The sequence below is a fragment of the Schistocerca nitens genome, chromosome 8, assembly GCF_023898315.1.
Source record: "Schistocerca nitens isolate TAMUIC-IGC-003100 chromosome 8, iqSchNite1.1, whole genome shotgun sequence".
NCBI classification, from domain to species: Eukaryota; Metazoa; Arthropoda; class Insecta; order Orthoptera; family Acrididae; genus Schistocerca; species Schistocerca nitens.
Genome location: NC_064621.1, coordinates 315,733,980 through 315,759,038, shown reverse-complemented (window position 1 = coordinate 315,759,038; position 25,059 = coordinate 315,733,980). Strand labels below are relative to the sequence as shown.

Genomic DNA, 25,059 nt, shown 5'->3' with positions numbered 1-25,059 from the left:
AACCTAAGGGCATCACACACCTCTATACCCGAGGCAGGATTCAAACATGCGACCGTAGCAGCAGCACGGTTCCGGACTGAAGCGCCTAGAACCGCTCGGCCACAACGGCCTGCTGGGCCAAGGGTGGAAGTGTTTCCTGAACGGATACGTTTGCAAACGGTTCTTGTGCCAACGTCGTCGAAGTATACCGTACATGCCAAAATGGCGCTATCCGGCGGTTATGTGCCATAGGCCTTAGATGACAAGTGTGAACAATGCCTGAAAAAGTGTGCACAGACTAGTAGACTTGATAGACTAACCAACCTGATGAAGTTAGGGGATACTAAGTGTCTCCTCATAGAGCGCTCAGCGAACGTTGCTTCGTAAAAGCATTGGCAGCACGCACCTGGTTCACGCACCAATTCAGGCTGCTGCTCATCGGCGGCGATGCCTGGAATTTGCATGCCAATACCTCGACTGGTCATCCTCTGTGGGGCGACAGATGACTTACGTTTTATGCTCCATCAGTCAGATGGCCTTTAGCGTATACGGTGTGAAACGTCTGAAACCAAACACACTGCACCAATCGTAGGAACGGTGCAGGCGTAAAAGCATACACTGGGTGATCTCGATATTCTGGAACGCAAAATGGAGTATTACAAACATGCAGATTTTTTCCTCAGCACAATGGCATCTACCAGCAGCACTGTGCCATGTGTCATACAGCTCGCACTGTACCAGCACCGGGATGAGTTCACAGTTCTCCCCTGGCCACTAAACTCTCCAGATTTACAAGAAAACGGTGAATCTTTGGGACTACCTCGCTTGAGCTGCTCGCCCCATGGGTGCTCTACTGAGAAACCTAATGCAGCCGGACATCGCTCTGTAGTCGGCATACCGGCACACCCTTTTCGGTATCTTCCACAAATCCACTGTCACTCTTCCTGCGTCTCGCAGCGGTCCGCACTGCATAAACTGGTTATTCAGGCTTTTTACAGATGGTCAATCCTCGCGCAACGTTGCAAAGTGACAAGAACGAGAACGCGCAATTAAGGACGGTCTGCAGGGAGGGCGAAAGGTCGACTTCCATATAATGGGAGAGTTTTAGGAACGTAAGCTCTTCAAACGACACCATGTTTAAGAGACTTGTTAGAAATTCCTGCATCCTGTGTAAGAACATTTTGCACAACTTGGATCATCTAACTATATTTTCTCCTGATTACAACAGGAACATAAGTTACAACTAAATAAAAATTTTCAGGGTCTAGTCCCATTATAAAAACTGTTTGGTTGACAGAAAAATTTTCGTGTGGATGAAGTTTCGTCGTTAATAAATAACTATGACCCACAAACACTTCATAATATGTAATGGCGGACAAAAAGTTTCATCTCGTAGGCCGTACAGTCCATTTCAGTGCGCAATGAGTCGACCATCCCACAGGTGCATCAGGTGAAGAACTCCCTTTGTTAACACAGCATGAAGGAAGTCCGGAACTGCTAGCTGCACAACCTCGACCGACCGACGAGAATCGAAGACGTTTCAAAACGTGTTTTAAGAGCTCAAAGGCGTGATAATCACATGGTGAGAGATGACGACTACAGAGTGGGTGCTAGACTGTTTTACCGTTGTGTTGCAGCAACTTCTGGTTTACGACGTTTGCGATATTTGGACGAGCCTTATCGTTCCACTATGTTGTTTTTTGACGGACACGCAGCCTCATACACTCTCTTCAGTCTTACGTGGATGTCTACCGGTGTTTGTCCTACGACAGCCAAGAAGAGAAAAACAGTATTCTGGACCTTTTAGGAAGTATTTGGTACTAACGTCGCCATAGTTCACGTTTCCACATTTACTGCAAGCGCATTGGAAAGACACGAATTCCACACTAACGCCTTACCTACACATCGGTTCTAAACTGAAGAGCTGAAGAAACTAGTGCACCTGCTTATATCTTGTAGTGCCCCCATGAGCAAGCAGAAGTGCTGCAGCACTACGTGACATGGACTCGACTAATGTCTGAATTGTTGTTGGAGGGAATTCACACCATGAATCCTGCAGGGCTGTCCATAAATCCGTAAGAGTGAGAGGGGGGTCTAGATCTATTCTGAACAGTGCGTTCCCAAGTATCTTAAAAATGTTCAAATGTATGTGAAATCGTATGGGACTCAGCTGCTAAGGTCATCAGTCCCTAAGCTTACACACTACCTAACCTAAATTATCCTAAGGACAAACACATACACCCATGCCAGAGGGAGGACTCGAAAAGCCGCACAGTCCATGACTGCAGCGCCGCAGACCGCTCGGCTAATCCCGCGACGCCCAAGTATCTCAGATTTATTCAATAATGTTCGTGTCTGGGGAGTTTGGTGGCCAACGGAAGTGTTTAAACTTAGAAGAGTGTTCCTGGAGCCACTGTGTAGCAGATCTGGACGTGTGCGGTGTCGCGTTGTCCTGCTACAATTGCCCTTGTCCGTCAGAATTCACAATGCACATGAATGGATGCCGGTGATCAGACAGGATAATTATGTATATGCCAACTGTCAGAGTCGTACCTAGGGGTATCAAGGGTCCCGTATTATTCCAACTGCACACGTCTCACACCAACACAGAGCCTTCACCAGCTTTAACAGTATCCTGCTGTCAGGTATGGTCCATGGATGCATGAGGTTGTTGTCGCCATACCCGCAAACGTACTTCCGCTCGATACAATCTGAAACGAGACTCATCTGACCAGTTAACCAGTTTCCAGTCATCAACAGTCTGATGTGATGTTGACGGGCCCAGGTGAGGAGTAGAGCTTTGTGTCGTGCAGTCATCAAGGGTACACAAGTGGGTCTTCGTCTCTGAAACCCCATGTCGATGATGTTTCGTTGAATGGCTTGCACGCTGACACTTGTTGATGGCCCAGCATTGAAATCTGCAGCAGTTTGCGGAAGGACTGCACTTCTGTCACATTGAATGATTATCTTCAGTTGCCATTGGTCCCGTTCTTAGAGGAAATTTATCTAATCTTTTGGGAACATTTTTAAGTATCAACCACAGAGAGCACAAACAAAGTACACACATAAAAACATGGTTTGCATTACCTCGGTTCCGGGGGTTCCGAAAACTGTACAGAAAATTGGAACAGACATCAACATAAACACCATTTCCGCTGTTTTTATTGCTCGTGAACACCACACAATGGATGTTGTACCAACATACAGCGAGACTTTCAAAGGTGGTAGTCCAGACTGCTGTAGACACCAGTACCTCTATTACCCAAATGCACGACCTCTAGCATTCATGCATGCCTGTATTCCTAGTGGCATAGTATACAATAGTTCGTCAACGCACTGTAGGTCCAGATTTTCCCACTCCCCAACGGGGATTCGGCGTAGATTCCTCAGAGTGGTTGGTGGGTCACGTCGTCCATACACAGCCCTTTTCAATCTATCCCCGGGCCCCCGGAGTGGCCGAGCGGTTCTAGGCGCTACAGTCTGGAACAGCGCGACCACTACGTTCGCAGGTTCGAATCTTGCCTCGCGCATGGATGTGTTTGATGTCCTTAGATTAGTTAGGTTTAAGTAGTTCTACCCCCCCCCCTTATGAACCATAGCCCTTGCCATTGGTGGGGAGGCTTGCGTGCCTCAGCAACACAGATAGCCGTACCGTAGGTGCAACCACAACGGAGGGGTATCTCTTGAGAGGCCAGACAAACGTATGGTTCCTGAAGAGGGGCAGCAGCCTTTTCAGTAGTTGCAGGGGCAACAGTCTGGATGATTGACTGATCTGGCCTTGTAACATTAACCAAAACGGCCTTGCTGTGCTGGTACTGCAAACGGCTGAAAGCAATGGGAAACTACGGCCGTAATTTTTCCCGAGGGCATGCAGCTTTACTGTATGGATAAATGATGATGACATCCTCTTGGGTAAAATATTCCGGAGGTAAAATAGTCCCCCATTCGGATCTCCGGGCGGGGACTACTCAGGAGGACATCGTTATCAGGAGATAGAAAACTGGCGTTCTAAGAATCGGAGCGTGGAATGTCAGGTCCCTTAATCGGGCAGGTAGATTAGAAAATTTAAAAAGGGAAATGGATAGGTTAAAGTTAGATATAGTGGGAATTAGTGAAGTTCGGTGGCAAGAGTAACAAGACTTGTGGTCAGGTGAATACAGGGTTATAAATACAAAATCAAATAGAGGTAATGCAGGAGTAGGTTTAATAATGAATAAAAAAAATAGGAATGCGGGTAAGCTACTACAAACAGCATAGTGAACGTATAATAGTGGCCAAGATAGACTCGAAGCCCATGCCTACTACAGTAGTACAAGTTTATATGCCAACTAGCTCTGCAGATGACGAAGAAATTGAAGAAATGTATGACGAGATAAAAGAAATTATTCAGGTAGTGAAGGGAGACGAAAATTTAATAGTAATGGGTGACTGGAATTAGACAGTAGGAAAAGGGAGAGAAGGAAACATAGTAGGTGAATATGGATTGGGGCTAAGAAATGAAAGAGGAAGTCGCCTGGTAGAATTTTGCGCAGAGCATAACTTAACCATAGCTAACACTTGGTTCAAAAATCATGAAAGAAGGTTGTATACGTGGAAGAACCCTGGAGATACTAGAAGATGTCAGATAGATTATATAATGGTAAGACAGAGATTTAGGAACCAGGTTTTAAATTGTAAGACATTTCCAGCGGCAGATGTGGACTCTGACCACAATGTATTGGTTATGAACTGTAGATTAAAACTGAAGAAACTGCAAAAAGGTGGGAATTTAAGGAGATGGGACCTGGATAAACTGAAAGAACCAGAGGTTGTAGAGAGTTTCAGGGAGAGCATAAGGGAACACTTGACAAGAATGGGGGAAAGAAATACAGTAGAAGAAGAATGGATAGCTTTGAGGGATGAAGTGGTGAAGGCAGCAGAGGATCAATTAGGTAAAAATTCGAGGGCTAGTAGAAATCCTTGGGTGACAGAAGAAATAATGAATTTAATTGATGAAAGGAGAAAATATAAAAATGCAGTAATGAAGCAGGCAAAAAGGAATACAAACGTCTCAAATATGAGATCGACAGAAAGTGCAAAATGGCTAAGCAGGCATGGCTAGAGGACAAATGTAAGGATGTAGAGGCCTACCTCACTTGGGGTAAGATAGATACTGCCTACAGGAAAATTAAAGATACCTTTGGAGAAAAGAGAACCACTTGCATGAAAATCACGGGCTCAGATGGAAACCCAGTTCTAAGCAAAGAAGGGAAAGCAGAAAGGTGGAAGGAGTATACAGAGGTACTATACAAGGGCGATGTTTTTGAGGACAATATTATGGAAATGGAAGAGGATGTAGATGAAGATGAAATGGGAGATACGATACCGCGTGAAGAATTTGATAGAGCACTGAAAGACCTAAGTCGAAACAAGGCCCCAGGAGTAGACAACATTCCATTAGAACTACTGACAGCCTTGGGAGAGCCAGTCCTGACAAAACTCTACCATCTGGTGAGCAAAATGTATGAGACAGGCGAAATACCATCAGACTTCAAGAAGAATATAATAATTCCAATCCCAAAGAAATCAGGTGTTGACAGATGTGAAAATTACCGAACTGTCAGTTTAATAAGTCACGGCTGCAAAATACTAATGCGAATTCTGTACAGACGAATGGAAAAACTGGTAGAAGCCGACCTCGGGGAAGATCAGTTTGGATTCCGTTGAAATATGGGGACACGTGAGGCAATACTGACCCTACGACTTATCTTACAAGCTAGATTAAGAAAAGGCAAACCTACGTTTCTAGCATTTGTAGACTTAGAGAAAGGTTTTGACAATGTTGACTGGAATACTCTCTTTCAAATTCTGAAAGTGGCAGGGGTAAAATACAGGGAGCGAAAGGCTATTTACAATTTGTACAGAAACCAGATGGCAGTTATAAGAGTCGAGGGGCATGAAAGGGAAGCAGTGGTTGGGAAGGGAGTGAGACAGGGTTGTAGCCTCTCCCCGATGTTATTCAATCTGTATATTCAGCAAGCAGTAACGGAAACAAAAGAAAAATTCGGAGTAGGAATTAAAATCCATGGAGAAGAAATAAAAACTTTGAGGTTCGCCGATGACATTGTAATGCTGTCAGAGACACCAAAGGACTTGGAAGAGCAGTTCAACGGAATGGACAGTGTCTTGAAGGGAGGGTGTAAGATGAACATCAACAAAAGCAAAACGAGGGCAATGGAATGTAGTCGAATTACGTCGGGCGATGCTGAGGGAATTAGATTAGGAAATGAGACACTTAAAGTAGTAAGTGAGTTTTGCTACTTGGGGAGCAAAGTAACTGATGATGGTCGAAGTAGGGAGGATATAAAATGTAGACTGGCAATGGCAAGGAAAGCGTTTCTGAAGAAGCGAACTTTGTTAACATCGAGTATAGATTTAAATGTCAGGTAGTCGTTTCTGAAAGTTTTTGTATGGAGTGTAGCCATGTATGGGAGTGAAACATGGACGATACATAGTTTGGACAAGAAGAGAATAGAAGCCTTTGAAATGTGGTGCTACAGAAGAATGCTGAAGATTAGATGGGTAGATCACGTAACTAATGAGGAAGTATTGAATAGGATTGAGGAGAAGAGGAGTTTGTGGCACAACTTGACAAGAAGAAGGGATCGGTTCGTAGGACATGTTCTGAGGCATAAAGGGATCACGAATTTAGTATTGGAGGGCAGCGTGGAGAGTAAAAATCGTAGAGGGAGACCAAGAGATGAATACACTAAACAGATTCAGAAGGATATAGGCTGCAGTACGTATTGGGAGATGAAGAAGCATGCACAGGATAGAGTAGCATGGAGAGCTGCATCAAACCAGTCTCAGGACTGAAGACCACAGCAACAACAACAAGTAGTTCTAAGCTCTAGGGGACTGATGACCTCAGACGTTAAGTCCAATTGTGCTCAGAGCCATTTGAACCATTTTGAATCTATCCTCGGCATGTTCCATAGGGTTCATGTCTGAAGAACACGCTGGCCACTCTAGTCGAGCTGTGTCGTTATCCTGAAGGTCGTCATTCACAAGATTTGTACGGTGGGGGCTGCGAATTGTCGTCCACGAAGACGAATGCCTCCCCAACATGCTGGCGATATGATTGCACTACCGGTCGGAGGATGGCATTCACGTAACGTACAGCTATTACGGCGCCTTCCGTGACCACCAGCGGTGTACGTCGGCCACAAATAATGCCACCCTAAAACAGCAGGGGACCTCCACCTTGCTGCACTCGCTTGGCAGTATGTCTAAGGCGTTCAGGTTGACCGGGTTGCATTCAAACACGTCTCCGACGATTACCTGGTTGATGGCATATTGCGATACTCATCGGTGAAGAGAACGTGATGCCAATACTGAGCGGTCCATTCGGCATTTTGTTGGGCCTATTTCTACCGCGCTGCTTGGTGTCGTGGTTGCAAAGATGGACCTCGCCCTGGATGTTTGGAGTGAAGTTGCGCACCATGCAGCCCATTGCGCACAGTTAGAGTTGTCACACGACGTCCTGTGGCTGCACGAAAAGCATTATTCAACATGGTGGCATTGCTGTCAGTGTTCCTCCGAGCCATAATCCGTAGGTAGCGGTTATCCACTGCAGTAGTAGCTCTTTGGCTGTGTGAGCAAGGCATGTCATCGACAATTCCTGTCTGTCTGTATATCCTCCATGTCCGAAAAAATCGCTTAAGTTCACTCCGAGACGCCTGGATACTTCCCTTGTTGAGAGCCGTTCTTGGCACAAGGTAACAATGCGGATACGATCGAACCGCGGTACAGACTGTCCAGCCATGTTTGAACTAAAGACAACACGAGCAGAGCACCTCCTTCCTGGTGAAGACTGGAACTGATCGGCTGTCGGACGGGCTCCGTCTAATAGGCACTGCTCATGAATGGTTGTTTACATCTTTGGATGGGTTTAGTGACAACTCTGAACAGTCAAAGGGGCTGTGTCTGTGTTACAATATCCATAGTCAACGTCTATCTTTAGGAGTTATAGGAACCGGGGTGAAGCAAACCACTATGTGTGTTGATTTATTTTTTTCCTGTACTTTATAGTATAATTTTTAAAGCAAACTATTGACAAGATGGCGTTGTCATAAATTGTGCTACAAAAAATTTTAAGTATGATTATCACAAATTTTGGAAATTATTTCAGGATTTTCATCAAAAAGGCATTCTGTTTTCAAAGTTAAGGCACAAGGGTAGTCTATTTGTTAGTTAACCTTTTCTTAAGAGAGTAGACAAAATTTCAGCTCTCTATCAATTATAGTTTTTAGCCAAAGTGTACTAGAACGTGAAATAATTTAACTTTCGGGAAACTCAAGTTAAAACTTGCTTTTTATATTAAACTTGCATAGCACTAATGCTTCCCAGGACTATATTCTTCATGTTTTCTGTGTTGTTCTTCCTCCCTTCTCTTTTTCACACTTCTTCTTCTTATTTTCGCTTCTTTGGTGGCTACCTAATCTTATTTATGTGCTTCGAAGAATCTCCTTCAGTCAATGACTATTATAGCTCTACGCACATTTAGTTCACCAGGCACTCCCATGAGTTCCATAACATTAAGCCTTTACTCTTCACCGTCACTGAAACATAGAATAGGTTCTAGCAGATCTGTTTTCAAAGTATTTAGTCCTATTGAAACTTTTTCGTATTTGTTCCCATATACAATTGTTGAAACTTTCATTCGGATTTTGAGTCCTACCACGTAAACATTCCTCTAATAATCTTGTTTCACTAAGATATATAAGTTTTATAAATTTCGTTACAGCAAATCGCAAAGAATGTTTATGATTTAGGTCTCACCTTGAGTAACAGCCCTCTGATAGCGACACTATGAGTCACTGCCAGATGGGCAGAGTGCCTGACATGGGTATTCCTCAGTGGATGTTTTTCGAAAGAAGACAGCCCATATTGCATTATTCTGTCTTATGGCTTGTCCATAATAATACAGCACCCTTTCTATTTCGCTGTCTGTAAGCCGACCTCATCCACTAATGCTCTCACCATCAGCTAATTTCCTTCCATTCAAATTCCTTTTAAAGTTCCTCAGTCTTGTACATAATCTTTTCTGGACATGTCCAACACATTCCGTTTTCTCAATTTTTGTATCAGCATAAGCTTTGGATTTACAAACTTTTTGGTACTTTATTGAGTCTCCATGTCCCAGGTAAGATGTGTACATCACACCATATTTCTCCAATGACCTGTTAAATACACCCCTCCACTAAAATCACAAAAATTAATCAAACACTTATGATTTTCAGTTCCCATAGGACAGCCATGAGAGTACTTTGTAATACATTACACATAAATGACTTTAGCATCGTCCAAGGTGGTAGCTGTCATCACACCTTGTAGGGAACTACAGCCTCTTCGTTGACATGATGCATCCAGGACTACAGCCATACATTTATTGCTATCATCCATGTCTACACTTTCCTGAACAGCATTTTTCGTACTACCATTTACTACGTCTTCTAAAGGCTGTAGAATAATTTTCATGTACCTGTCGAAACTTGTAGGGGGAGGTAAATCCATAACAGCACAAAATATTTGTGCACTTCTGTACCCGTTGCCTATACACCTCATAGCATACGCACGTTTAATATTTGAATTATGCACGCCCTGTTTCGTTACGCCTCAAGTGTTACCATATTCGCTTAAATCATGAAAATTACAAACAATTATTAATTTCGATGCACAACCTCTTCTAGCACGTATCTCGTCAACTTCATTCACAGCACTGTTGCCACGTTCCTTGCACTGCAAAACTTCATTTATTATTTCAGATAGAGCAGAGAGTTCAACAATAACAAAATCTGAATCAATATTTGGCGTCTCAATATTATCAGCATTAATACTGCCAAGCCCATTGTGCAAACATTTCAGTTTCAACTTCGAAGCACTTGGAGTTGTAGAAACTGATTCGTGTTGTATCACGTTGTATTTCGTTATTAGCAGAGTTAATCGGTTTGGTGAACTGATATCCATAAAATTTACATTGTTTAACACCGAACTTCTTAATTGTTCCCATTGTTTTCAAATGGAATAAGAAAAACACGCACACAGTTACTTCTCTGTAAATAAATTACTCGCGCCGAAACAACAGCAAGCAATGACTAAACTCTCTGTGTAAACAAATAATAAGAAACTGTAAAGCTGAAGTTAAAATCTTCTGGGCTGTTAGGCCGCGTCATATTCTTTTCTAAAGTAATTGACTTTTCGATCCCCCTGATGGGATCTTTTTCAGAATATTTCGGTGTCCACAACTGTTGGAGTGTTCTAGCAGTAGTAGACAAGGAAACATCCTGAAGAAGATCCCGGCAGAGGGGTCGAAACGTTGATTATTTTAGAAGAGAATACGACCTGGCCTAAAAACCCAGAAGACTTTAACTGTAGTGACAACGGCCACGAAACCTACCAGAATTGCATAAAACTGCAAAACTTTCACAACTTAGGGGGCTAAAAAATCATAAAAACTAAACAAATGAGAGCAAAACTTATTTTTTAACGGAGCTGACTGCGTGCCATTGGGACGTCGTGCTGCGTGCACCCACTCTTATATTCCTCTTAATTTTGTTAATTTCTGTAGTCCTTTTTCCCGGAAGTCATCTTTTTTCTAGTTCAGAAAACTACAGAATATTTCTTTAGATAAAAATTAAAAACTCGATTTTTTTCAGTTATTCACATTTTTTTTTTTTTTGTTATCAGTCTACCGACTGGTTTGATACGGCCTGCCACGAATTCCTTTCCTGTGCTAACCTCTTCTTCTCAGAGTAACACTTGCAACCTACGTCCTCAATTATTTGCTTGGCGTATTCCAATCTCTGTCTTCCTCTACAGTTTTTGCCCTATACAGCTCCCTCTAGTACCATGGAAGTCATTCCCTCATGTCTTAGCAGATGTCCTATCATCCTGTCCCTTCTCCTTATCAGTGTTTTCCACATATTCCTTTTCTCTGAGATTCTGCGTAGAACCTCCTCATTCCTTACCTTATCAGTCCACCTAATTTTCAACATTCGTCTATAGCACCACATCTCAAATGCTTCGATTCTCTTCTGTTCCGGTTTTCCCACAGTCCATGTTTCACTACCATATAATGCTGTACTCCAGAAATTTCTTCCTCAAATTAAGGCCAGTATTTGATATTAGTAGACTTCTCTTGGCCAGAAATGCCTTTTTTGCCATAGCGAGTCTGCTTTTGGTGTCCTCCTTGCTCCGTCCGTCATTGGTTATTTTACTGCCTAGGTATCAGAATTCCTTAACTTCATTGACTTCGTGACCATCAATCCTGATGTTAAGTTTCTCGCTGTTCTCATTTCTACTACTTCTCATTACCTTCGTCTTTCTCCGATTTACTCTCAAACCATACTGTTTGCTCATTAGACTGTTCATTCCGTTCAGCAGATCATTTAATTCTTCTTCACTTTCACTCAGGATAGCAATGTCATCAGCGAATCGTATCATTGATATCCTTTCACCTTGTATTTTTATTCCACTCCTGAACCTTTCTTTTATTTCCATCATTGCTTCCTCGATGTACAGATTGAAGAGTAGGGACGAAAGGCTACAGCCTTGTCTTACACCCTTCTTAATACGAGCACTTCGTTCTTGATCGTCCACTCTTATTATTCCCTCTTGGTTGTTGTACATAATGTACGTATATGACCCGTCTCTCCCTATAGCTTACCCCTACTTTTTTCAGAATCTCGAACAGCTTCCACCATTTTATATTGTCGAACGGTTTTTCCAGGTCGACAAATCCGATGAAAGTGTCTTGATTTTTCTTTAGCCTTGCTTCCATTATTAGCCGTAACGTCAGAATTGCCTCTCTCGTCCCTTTACTTTTCCTAAAGCGAAACTGATCTTCACCAAGCGCATTCTCAATTTTCTTTTCCATTCTTCTGTATATAATTCTTGTAAGCAGCTTCGATGCATGAGCTGTTAAGCTGATTGTGAGATAATTCTCGCACTTGTCAGCTCTTGCCGTCTTTCGGAATTGTGTGGATGATGCATTTCCGAAAGTCAGATGGTATATCGCTAGACTCATATATTCTACACACCTACGTGAATAGTCGTTTTGTTGCCACTTCCACCAATGATTTTAGAAATTCTGATGGAATGTTATCTATCCCTTCTGCCTTATTTGACCGTAAGTCCTCCAAAGCTCTTTTAAATTTCGATTCCAATACCGGATCCCCTATCTCATCTAAATCGACTCCTGTTTCTTCTTCTATCACATCAGACAAATCTTCACCCTCATAGAGGCTTTCAATGTATTCTTTCCACCTATCTGCTCTCTCCTCTGCATTTAACAATGGAGTTCCCGTTGCACTCTTAATGTTACCACCGTTGCTTTTAATTTCACCAAAGGTTGTTTTGACTTTCCTGTATGCTGAATCTGTCCTTCCGACAATCATATCTTTTTCGATGTCGTCACATTTTTCCTGCAGCCATTTCGTCTTAGCTTCCCTGCACTTCCTATTTATTTCATTCCTCAGCGACTTGTATTTCTGTATTCCTGATTTTCCCGGAACGTGTTTGTACTTCCTCCTTTCATCAATCAACTGAAGTATTTCACCCATGGTTTCTTCGCAGCTACCTTCTTTGTACCTATGTTTTCCTTCCCAACTTCTGTGATGGCACTTTTTAGAGATGTCTATTCCTCTTCAACTGTACTGCCTACTGCGCTATTCCTTATTGCTGTATCTATAGCGTTAGAGAACTTCAAACGTATCTCGTCATTCCTTAGTACTTTCGTATCCCACTTCTTTGCGTATTGATTCTTCCTGACTAATGTCTTGAACTTCAGCCTACTCTTCTTCACTAGTATATTGTGATCTGAGTCTATATCTGCTCCTGGGTACGCCTTACAATCCAGTATCTGATTCTTGAACAGGGTATTCACTTTTACTAGCTGAAACTTGTTACAGAACTCCATTAGTCTTTCTCCTCTTTCATTCCTTGTCCCAAGCCCATATTCTCCTGTAGCCTTTTCTTCTACTCCTTCCCCTACAACTGCATTCCAGTCGCCCATGACTATTAGATTTTCGTCCCGCCTTACATACTGCATTACCCTTTCAATATCCTCATACACTTTCTCTATCTGTTCATCTTCAGCTTGCGACGTCGGCATGTATACCTGAACTATCGTTGTCAGTGTTGGTCTGCTGTCGATTCTGATTAGAACAACCCGGTCATTGAACTGTTCACAGTAACACACCGGCCGGCCGCTGGTGGCCGAGCGGTTCTGGCGCTACAGTCTGGAACCGCGCGACCACTACGGTCGCAGGTTCGAATCCTGCCTCGGGCATGGACGTGTGTGTTGTCCTTAGGTTAGTTAGGTTTAAGTAGTTCTAAGTTCTAGGGGACTTATGACCTCAGCAGTTGAGTCCCATAGTGCTCAGAGCCATTTGAACCATTTGAACCAGTAACACACCCTCTGCCCTACCTTCCTATTCATAACGAATCCTACACCTGTTATACCATTTTCTGCTGCTGTTGATATTACCCGATACTCATCTGACCAGAAATCCTTGTCTTCCTTCCACTTCACTTCACTGACCCCTACTATATCTAGATCGAGCCTTTGCATTTCCCTTTTCAGATATTCTAGTTTCCCTACGACGTTCAAGCTTCTGACATTCCACGCCCCGACTTGTAGATCGTTATCCTTTCGTTGATTATTCAATCTTTTTCTCATGGTATCCTCCCCCTTGACAGTCCCCTCCCGGAGGTCCGAATGAGGGACTATTCCGAAATCTTTTGCCAATGGAGAGATCATCATGACCCTTCTTCAATTACAGGACACATGTCCTGTGGATACACGTTACGTGTCATTAATGCAGTGGTTTCCACTGCCTTCTGCATCCTCATGTCGTTGATCATTGCTGATTCTTCCGCCTTTAGGGGCAATTTCCCACCCCTAGGACAAGAGAGTGCCCTGAACCTCTATCCGCTCCTCCGCCCTCTTTGACAAGGCCGTTGGCAGAATGAGGCTGACTTCTTATGCCGGAGCTCTTCGGCCGCCAATGCTGATTATTTATCAAAATTTAGGCATTGGCGGGGATCGAACCTGGGACCGAAGAAGATTTGATTATGAATCAAAGACGCTACCCCTAGACCAAGTCCACTTAAGAGCGATTGGAGGGTGAGTACAACCTTTTGTGCAATTTGGAAAGCCTGACACACTAGTATGTTTCCCACTCTGTGTGTTTTTTTATCCGTGTAAGTCATAGTACACCAGAGTGTTTCTTAACAATATTTTCTTAAGATAAAAATTAAAAACTCGATTTTAGTCAGTTATTCACATACAAGTCCACTTAAGAGTGATTGGAAGGTTTGCACAGTCTTACATGCAATTTTGAAGGCCTGTCTCTTTAGGATGTTTCCCACTCTGTATGTTATTTTATGCGTGTAACTCATAGTACACTATCTGCTTTTTTTTCTGTACGATGTGGTCATTGTGTGTACTTGTTGAGTGTGTTTGTGAGTTTGGAGCTTTTGAGTTACCTTGTATTCTAGAAGTGTTGTGTTTGTTTTGTATTTGTGATTTTATTTTTAGATTGAGTCTGTGTACTGCATGTGTATCATACCCATTGTCCCTAGTTAGTTGTATTATTGTACTCATTTGTTTTTCAGAGTTGTTGAGGGGTGTCCTGTTTAATCTGTACAACATACGTCTTAGTGATGCAAGGTTCTGGTTGTTGGGATGATCAGATGTCGAATGTATTGTGGCTGTGGCTGTGGGTTTCCTAAAGATGTTAAATGCATATTTGCCATTTTCTTTTACTATTGTTATGTCAAGAAAATTTATTTTATTTTCTTTTTCAACCAGCAGAACGATTTATAACCTATAGGTACAGTTCCCCAAAATGTAAACTAAAAAGTAAAAGTATGTACGTATTTCAGGCCATTAAACGTCTTGCAGAGAATAAACGCAAACGTATATGGCAAGAAAACTGTGTTTTATTCAGACGTTCCAAAAGTATAAATTATCAATATACTTAAATATTACGTGAAACTGAGGAAGATAGGACTACATATTTGAAGACTTTTTCTAACTCTTCATCTTCAGCTTGTGACGTCGAAATGTATACCTGAACTGTCGTTATCGGTGTTGGTTTACTGTCGATTCTGATAAGGATAACCCTATCACTGAACTGTTCACAGTAACACTCTCTCTGCCCTACCTTCCTATTCATAACGAATTCTAATCCCGTTATAACATTTTCTGCTGCTGTGGATGTTACCCTATACGCATCTGAGCAGAAATCCTTGTCTTCTTTCCATTTCACTCCACTGTCCCCTACCATACATGTTGTGAGCCATTGCATTTCCCTTTTCAAGTTTTCAAGCTTCCCTACTATGTGCAAGCTTCTGACATACCACGCCCCATCTCGTAGGACGTTATACTTTCGTTGGTCATTCAATCTTTTCCTCATGGTCACCTCCACTTTGGCAGTCACCTCCCAGAGATCCGAATGTAGAACTATTCCGGATTGTAGAGATCATCACGGCACTTTTTCAATTACAGGCCACATGTCCTGTGGATAGATGTTAGGTGTCTTTAAGGCAATGCTGACTAAAAGAAATTTATGCTGTGGCGCATTCCGAACCTGGGACTGAGGACATTTTAATTGTTAATTGAATATGCTGACCTTTTCTTTTATTAAAGGGGGTTTGGTTTCGAAGTAGATACCAGGGGTCTTTTTTATCAGTCAAAGAAGCTATCCCTTTTTTTATCTCCTGCTTACTTTTTTTTTTCAAGGCTAAGAGTAGATTGGTTAGTTTTGAGCCGGTGGGGACAGGGTGTGCAGGGACCTGGCCACGATGCCTCACGAGGCCTCATCCTTCTTGTCCCTGAACCGATTCCTCTGGTTTCTTTTCTCCTTCCTTTAGTTATTTATTTTTTATTTCACCGGAAAGAGCTTAGGTAAACAAATTATCTTCATTTAAACAAGCATAAATACAACGGAAAGGCCATCCTTCCGGCGGAATTAACACGAGAACATTACGCTCGAACAGGGCGAGCAAAAGTATTTATTAACATTGTGCGAATAAACGTAATAACAATAATACTGAAGTAAGCTAAGAGGTGTGAGGCCATAGACAAAGAGGGACAAGATAAGACTTGCAGGCATCTGTTCGGCACATGGGCTGGAGGTTGAATCTGCAGTGGTCAACATTTGAGACCTAGCCACGTTGTCTCCGGCGCCGCTACATGTAAGAAGCGCCCTTTTATGAGGCCAGAAGCCAAGGAGGAAGGGACAGAAGAGTTTGGGGAATGACCAGTGTGCTCTGGTACAGTGCGTCAAAGAAACAGTTGTATGTCCATTACGGTATGGAAATGTAGCGCGGAGAGTCACATCTGTCGGGCGGTGAGTGTGGGAGGGGGGAGGGGGGGGGGCGGCGGTAGTGTCGTCCCCATGTGGCACCATCCAGCTGAAATTCGTTGACGTAAATATCTCGTAAAGGAAAGTGGCGAAGAAGGCGCGGTAGCGCGGTCGGTGCTCGACTTCACTGTGGGCAGTTGGGACGTACTGCCAGAAGTCAAGGCGTGCTTTATCGGTATCATTGTACGTTTAAGTGATCGTCCAACGCTTGACCCATACAATCGCACGATTTTTGGTGTCGGCGAAAAAAGTATATTTAAAATTCCATGGGTCAATCGAATCCGGCGGAACGCGGGGGTAACAGGCAACGAACTGTCGAGCCAGTTTCGAGACGTCGCTGATAGCAGCCAAAGTCAGGTGGTGAGCATCGCCATTCACGAGGTGGCAAACTGAACAAAGTTGGGTGTCCGTTAGTTCGATGGCGTGATGACGTTGATTTGTGGCGAATTTTCCACATGTGACGTGTTATGATTGAGCCGTGCATGGCTCGCCGTGTTTTAACGCATTTCCATCTCACCAAGTTGATTTAAATTACTGGCGTTACTGAGTTACTGTTTTGCCTGACCGTCATCGGCGCTAGTAGCGCGTATCGATGTATCCCCTCTGATAGGATCTTTTCTCGTCTGCTATGACATCCCCGGTGTAATCTGTAGTGGAGTTGGTCGGAACGTGCGAGGAGGAGAGTTCACGGCGGCAGTTCGGGTCGTGAGCTGGGCCCTGGCAGTCAGTTGCATCGCTTCTGGAGCGCAGCCCGGGCCAGCCTGTCGCCAGCTTGCAGCAGCAGTGAGCCCTGCGTGGACATTGCCCGCCCAACCGTGGCTGCCACTCAAGCCAGGCTTCACTTTTAGTGGATTGTTGGTCAGTCGGTTGGTCCGAGGTCATCTCCGTGCGGCGTAGTAGACTGTGCAGCTGGCGGTCTCTGCGCAGCGTAGGAGTCTGTCTGGAGCTGTCCGATCGCTACGAACATCGTCGCTCGCCGACCCAGGACATGAAGGTTGAGTGATTTTGAGCATTACGTTGTTGGTTCTGGCGTTGCTGTTGTGGAGCAACAACGACTGAAGTGTTCTGGTTACCTGCCCTGGTCGTGTTCATTTTGGGTGAAGTTAACCGTATTACCTTGTTTCGTAGATAAGTGAACCAGTGGAATTTTCTGCCTTGTGGCCATTAGTGTTCTGGATACCTGCCCTGGCGGCTAACGTAGTTTCTAAGCAGTGTCTTTTCCTCACCTGTTGTTGCTGCCCAACATGTGTAGTTTTGGCAGCTCAGTTCACATACGCGTTTGTTTGGGGTTAGTGATAGTTGTAATTGTTTGGGGCCTTGAATTCTCGTGGTCTCCGTAGTGGCAAACAAGCGGTTGGTCTGTCGGTCCGTGACTGTCCCTTGGTTGGGTTCATACTAATTAAGTGTATTTGGACTCACCACCTGTCTCGCCTAAGTGAACGAGAGCAGACCGATCCACAGGAGACTCCTGAGTGCCGTTCTCTTAATTATCCTTTTTGCAGTGTTAGCTGTGGGCGTGCAGTACTGGAAACATGTTCTCAGAGTTTCCTTCAAATCCAAACATTATCGCCTTCTGCTCTTGAAAGGTTAGTGTAATTTTCTCTGGAAGATTTTACAAGTTATTGTGAGCCATCCGCCGTTGGTGTTGCAAAAAGTAAATTTTGAAACTTAATGTATTGTTTTACCGGTTGTTGCAATATATATTTCCTTGATTTGCAGAATTTAACTTGGCGGCCTTCAGCCATCTTATTGCGTTTGTTTATCTCTTTCTGTGCAACTTGTGGGCCATCAGCCGTGTTAACATCTTAAAACACTGTGGCCTTCTGCCTTCAGTAATCACCATAGTATATTTGGAATTTTGAAGATATAATCCGACGGCCTTCAGCCACTCCGCATGCTGATCTCATGTATGTATACAATTTATCTTATTCGTAAATTTAATTGTGTGTAATGTCTTTTCAAAATTGAAGTTATTCTAAAGCATCTGTTTGGAGGCCTTCAGCCGCGAAGTCAATTTAATTATTTCATAAGTATATTTGTGAACTAAATGATAATAAATTACAATTGTAAAATGAATCCGACCGCAACTCCCTTGGCCCTTTCTACAATCCTAATTACCTGTTTGCCCTGCGTGATTTAGCGGGTGTTTCAACGATGTTGCCCGGATACTGGGGAGAAGGAAACGCTAATGGATATGACGCTAAACTGTAGCCATCGCGTCGATCGATGTTTGAAGTTTCAAATGTGTGTGAAATCTTATGGGACTTAACTGCTAAGGTCATCAGTCCCTAAGCTTACACACTACTTAACCTAAATTATCCCAAGGACAAACACACACACACCCATGCCCGAGGGAGGACTCGAACCTCCATCGGGACCAGTTGCACAGTCTACGACTGCAGCGCGAAGACCGCTCGGCTAATCCCGCGCTGCTCGATGTTTGAGTTAGATGTTGTTGCTGGATTTATAACGAAGCATTGGTTCGTAGAAATCTTTGGTTGGAGGAAGACATGTGTTCGGTAAGTCAGCGTGAGCATAAGTGAAGTCGATGATGAAATCAGAAATGTGCGTCAGAAATTACGTGATGTGGGCGACTGGTGCTGGAGGCGTTATGGCCGCCGGGATAAGAATTCCCAGGAAGCTGCGCGTAAGGGAGGGGCCCCCGTTCCACTGCGTGTGGAACAAGTACAAAGACCCCTCTATGAGTCGCACATTGACAAGGCCGAGGCACCCCCGCTCATGGGGGGGGGGGGGGGTCAGGGGATGAGCTTTTCGTAACTTGAGTGTTTCGTAACCGACCTTTAAGAGCGTACCGGCCGTAAGAACGTATCCGAACGCGGCCCTGAGGCTACGTCCAATAGCTGATGGAGTGGGAGTACCTGTGCGATGTGGACCATTCTGGACGTCACATGCTGATTGAGGTATTCGACACGTTGTAAAGTATCGAGTCAGCGGAGGTAATATTGTCACACCGATGTGTGGATAATCTTTAAGGTTCGCCGAAAATTCATGGCAGTGGAGCGGCGCACGGTGGAGCGAGAATGATACCAAAGTAACGTAGTGCCTGTAGACACAGGAGAGGCGTGTGAGACGCCGCGTCCATTGGGTATCAACGTGGATTTAGCCACATTCATGTTACTGCCTGCTGCAGTTCCGTTGATATCTAATTAAGAACCGCCTGTCCTTCATTCAATGAACGGAGCAGGAGGTGGGGGTCGCTCCCATACGCATGACACAAAAAAGTGTGCTCTCACAAAGTGAGATCAGAAAGATGGGTCGTCAGACTACCGATGAGTGCCTACAGGTTTATGGCATAGGGCAGTGTCGAAAGTGGCCAACGCTGCCTTACAGAACGCCGGATGGTCACTGGTGTCATCACAGGGCCATTGACCTATATCAGGGATTCCACCTGCCGTACAGGCGCCGGCTGGTATGGATGAAGGCGGGTGGAAAACCCATTTAGCTCATTACTGAGAACAGCAAACGATGCCGCACCTTATCGAATGCGCTGTCAAAATCAATGGTAACCACCTAGGCGTGGAGTCTCCATGCTGCTCTTTGTGCAATTAAATCACTACATTCTCTTGTAGCCGTTTGTATATTAACTCAGCCTCCCGGAGGTGCCTGTTATGGGGATAGAATCGATAATTGACAGTATGCTGCTCTTCACTGAAAGCTACAAGCCTGAAAACCATATCTGCAGCTGCAAATAACATGTTGCTGCTCTATACGTTGCTTTACCATCATCCATTAACAGATGGCGATCGGTGTGTTTCACACTGTGATTATAACTGTTTTTGTAATATGTTTGACCCTGCTATCTTCTTCTTCTTCTGAACTGTCATTAGATGTACATCGCTGATTGTGACATTGTTTTACGAATGAAATGGCCAAGCAATACTCTCTGTCAATTAACTGTTATCGACATAAGGCTGAAGTACCAAATTAAAGTAAATTTTTTTCACTTACCTGTCAATTATATACCGAAAGTCAGAAACAACATAGATCAGAAACAAATTTCTCGACCTTTAAATGACGTTCAATGTACAGAAAAATGAAGTACGCAATGAAAATTAAAAATATAGCGTTTAAATTAGGATATAAAAACTGTGCGGAATACTAGTGGATATTTTCTATTCATGATATCGAGCATCATTCAGAGATGCGTCAAGTGTTTTTACTTACTATGTTCACACAAATAAGTTCACAAAGTATTTAACAGTTCTATATATTTCTTTGATAACTACGACGATTACTTTCAGGCATGCACTTTCTCTCTCTATCTCATTTGCTTTCTTCAAAAGTAGACCTTACGTTTGTCAGCTTGATACCCTCATTTATCCGTTTCCACCGTTCGTTTGGGTATGAAAATTCTTACAAGAGTCCATTCTCTGGAGGCTTACTTTCAGTCCTCTGAAACATGTGGTCAATGAGGACTGAAATAGGAGTTCCATACCATATTTCAATCTGTGATTGAAAAGTAATGGAAGGTGAAACGGTTTTAAATATTGAGTTTATCACAAATTTCCATGGTAGCGTACACACTATCAGAGATTCCAACTACCTGTGATCCTCAGTCAGTTTTTCACACCAACTCTGCACTGCCTCTGGCATCACGTTAGACCAAAAACACAGGTTCCCTGTTAAGTAGGGAGATGACCATTAGCATGGAACAAAGTATATGGCTCTTAATGGGGGGGGGGGCGTAGGTATAAATTTATGGAAGCAATACAGCGTTAAAAGTTCTTTCTTATCGGTGCATGAGGTTTCAAACGATCAACAACAGCTATATTTTTAAACCAAAAAGAAGTAGCCATTTCTGCACGTATGCCAGTTTTCTAACTTAGTATTAGAAGCCAGAAGTAGTTGTTGAACGAAGAAGAAATGTAAATAAATACAGCCTAAGTGGAAACATGCCACATTACTTTAACCACCTAATCAATCTTTGTGCTGCATTCAGTTACACAAATGAATGGCGCACGCAGGCAAAATGCAGGAAACACTTTTGAATCCCGGTCTGGCAGGTGGTATTGAGCATTACTTTGGTAGCTCCTGGTTTACATCTCTCTATGCTGCACTGACAACTCAACACAAAATTTTGTATGCTGGACCTTCGCAAGTTGTATCTTTTTCTACTGGTATACATACAAAATGTTCTTGTGTTATAAACAACGATGTGTACACATTTATTTGTTTGCCGTATACTTCAGATGCCACCGAAAATAGACTACACGCCATGCAGGTAATGGTGAACAGCGCAGTGGCTAGCACACTGTACTCGCATTCGGGAGGACGACGGTTCAATCCCGCGTCCGGCCATCGTGACTTAGGTTTTCCGTGATTTCCCTAAATCGCTCCAGGCGAATGACGGGATGGTTCCTTTGAAAGGGCATGGCAGACTTCCTTCTCCGTCCTTCCCTAATCCGATGAGACCGATGACCTCGCTGTATGGTCTCCTCCCCCAAACAATCAAAAAAAAAAAAAAAAAAAAACATGGTGAACAGCAAGATATCTTTTAAGAAATACTACCTAATCGTTGAGGTACAAATGTGCTGTAATTCATACAATAAAACTTCAGACATAACATCATAGCTGATTTATTTCCATAGATTGTCACAGTAAACACAGTTAATGCTGCGGTCTTTCATTGGCTGCGAAATTCATCCCAAGATGGCTGCCCTGTAGGCAGCGTGATACGGGGCGACGTAGGCAGCAGAGTAGGGGGCGGCGTAGGCCACGGGAGCTGCGGCAGCGGTGTAGGCGACGGGGGCGGCGACGGCGGGGGCGGTGTAGGCGACGGGGGCGGCGGCCACGTAGCTTGCCAGCAGGCCGGGGGCCGGCTTGGGTCCGGGGGCGGCCATGCAGGCGGCTACCATGGCCAGGACGACGATCACCTGTAGGTCCAACACAAGGACTCGGTAAGCACACTGGTTTTGTGAGGGAACAGACATGAAGCAGAGCAGGAACGCAAGATTTATATTTAAAGAGAAGTGAAATACTAAAATTGTTAAATATCAGACAGAAGCATGAGGTTATGTAAACACACGTAACAACGTGAACACAGTTAAATGATAATAAAATTTAATTTTTGTGCAGGTCTACAGCCTCAACGTGTCTTGAGAATAAGAAAAGGCAGAAAAGAGCCAAAGACCTACTGGTTGGCTTGTAGCCTGGCGCTTACGGGGTTAGATACTGAATCAGAAACATACCGTAATAAATAAACCTCTAATTGCTCAGAAATATCTAAATGTAGCATTCAGTCTCAGGTATCGTTTCTCGCACCCACAGAGGTAAAAAAAAAAAAAAAATAGCAGAAGAATATTTCCTCTGTTACATCTTACGGTGCTGAAATATTTAAAACATTCCAGTGGATTCTGCGGAGCAGAATATTTGGAATTACACCTTAAGGTTCAACCTTTTGTGATGGAAGATAATTCTCGTATTCTAAGAAGTCTCATATCTGTAAAATGCACGGAGAATTGTTGACCAGTGTAATTTTGGAAGAGAGAGTACAACCTAAACTCACCTGTTTGTACATGTTGCTTGCTTGGTGGCTACTGGTAACCCTGTGGCTGCAACACGCCTCCTAGCCTTTATATACTGAGATTGCGGGCCCGAACGCTCGTCCAAGTCACGTACAGCGACGGCGATTACGAAGTCGAAGCGGCATGTGAAATGCAACGCACCGAACGTCAGGGACGTGTTCCCTCTTAGGTACCGCAGAATACTCGTATATGACGTATCTGACTTAAATATAATTATTCTGATGCGATAAATATTATATGTAGGAAGCTTTAATTACGAACGTTAATCGTTTAGTCGTAAATCAAATACGGGATATACCTATAACTATATACATAGTAATGAATTAAAGTTCTCGACGTACTTTTGTTTCCGTAGACTATGTGGAGGCTATTCTGACATACAACTGACAGAAATTTGATACATTTTTCACTAATATAATGATTCATGTGAGAGCTTTGTGAATACAATTTGTAAATATTTCTTGCAAACTGGGTGAACGTTCACGAATTAAAGTATCATATCGCGTTTTTGTGTCTGTTTGAAAAGATGACTACGAGAAATACTGTAAGGATTTTGACACGGTTTTCACTGATTGGCGAGTAATTTTTGTGTATGTAGTCTATTACCGCTACAACAAACAAGTCGTGTGGCTTTAGATACTTAAAATGTGAGTGCACTAGTTTGAACGGCCGAAACAGTGTACAAATGCGTTTACAGTACGATGCTGTGTCTGTTATACCATTCATTAGGGTTATTTAAAACTCCACAGTCGATGTTTGAAGGGTAATGAATCTAAAGACTAGAGAACGCAAGTCACTGATCAAATAATACCATATAACAGTTATGACCATGAGATCGATAAAAGACATAATTGAAGTACTACCTGCCAAAAAGATACACGGCATTCGCTGGAATATTTACAGATGCAGCACATAGCTGTCCATATTTTCCAAACCAGTGAATGCTGTGTTGCGGAACATCCTTGCTTTATTCGCAGTCAAAGTGCGAGTCTGGAGATTCAGTGAAGTGATTAAAACGCAAGGGAATGGACCACTGTGCATACGTGACAGGGGCAACATGTGGACATGCTACATTGGCTTCGAAGTACCCACTGCAACCACACTATCAAATGATACCACAGGATCATTAACATCGTATCTGGACCATTTCCACGATTATTTTTTTGAAAGAAGATATATATACTCCTGGAAATTGAAATAAGAACACCGTGAATTCATTGTCCCAGGAAGGGGAAACTTTATTGGCACATTCCTGGGGTCAGATACATCACATGATCACACTGACAGAACCACAGGCACATAGACACAGGCAACAGAGCATGCACAATGTCGGCACTAGTACAGTGTATATCCACCTTTCGCAGCAATGCAGGCTGCTATTCTCCCATGGAGACGATCGTAGAGATGCTGGATGTAGTCCTGTGGAACGGCTTGCCATGCCATTTCCACCTGGCGCCTCAGTTGGACCAGCGTTCGTGCTGGACGTGCAGACCGCGTGAGACGACGCTTCATCCAGTCCCAAACGTGCTCAATGGGGGACAGATCCGGAGATCTTGCTGGCCAGGGTAGTTGACTTACATCTTCTAGAGCACGTTGGGTGGCACGGGATACATGCGGACGTGCATTGTCCTGTTGGAACAGCAAGTTCCCTTGCCGGACTAGGAATGGTAGAACGATGGGTTCGATGACGGTTTGGATGTACCGTGCACTATTCAGTGTCCCCTCGACGATCACCAGTGGTGTACGGCCAGTGTAGGGGATCGCTCCCCACACCATGATGCCGGGTGTTGGCCCTGTGTGCCTCGGTCGTATGCAGTCCTGATTGTGGCGCTCACCTGCACGGCGCCAAACACGCATACGACCATCATTGGCACCAAGGCAGAAGCGACTCTCATCGCTGAAGACGACACGTCTCCATTCGTCCCTCCATTCACGCCTGTCGCAACACCACTGGAGGCGGGCTGCACGATGTTGGGGCGTGAGCGGAGGACGGCCTAACGGTGTGTGGGACCGTAGCCCAGCTTCATGGAGACGGTTGCGAATGGTCCTCGCCGATACCCCAGGAGCAACAGTGTCCCTAATTTGCTGGGAAGTGGCTGTGCGGTCCCCTACGGCACTGCGTA

The 25,059-nt window shown here is 43.8% G+C and overlaps 1 protein-coding gene across 1 annotated transcript; it reads right to left on the bottom strand.

Annotated features, from left to right (window-relative positions):
• Positions 1 to 21,972: 21,972 nt before the first annotated feature.
• LOC126198803 (cuticle protein 21-like) lies at positions 21,973 to 22,956 on the bottom strand. The gene is made up of 2 exons (XM_049935373.1): positions 22,918 to 22,956; positions 21,973 to 22,285 (listed from the first exon to the last, which is right to left on the bottom strand). The coding sequence occupies exons 1-2, from the start codon at positions 22,927 to 22,929 to the stop codon at positions 22,052 to 22,054; spliced, it is 246 nt and encodes an 81-aa protein (XP_049791330.1). The 5' UTR covers positions 22,930 to 22,956; the 3' UTR covers positions 21,973 to 22,051.
• Positions 22,957 to 25,059: the final 2,103 nt, after the last annotated feature.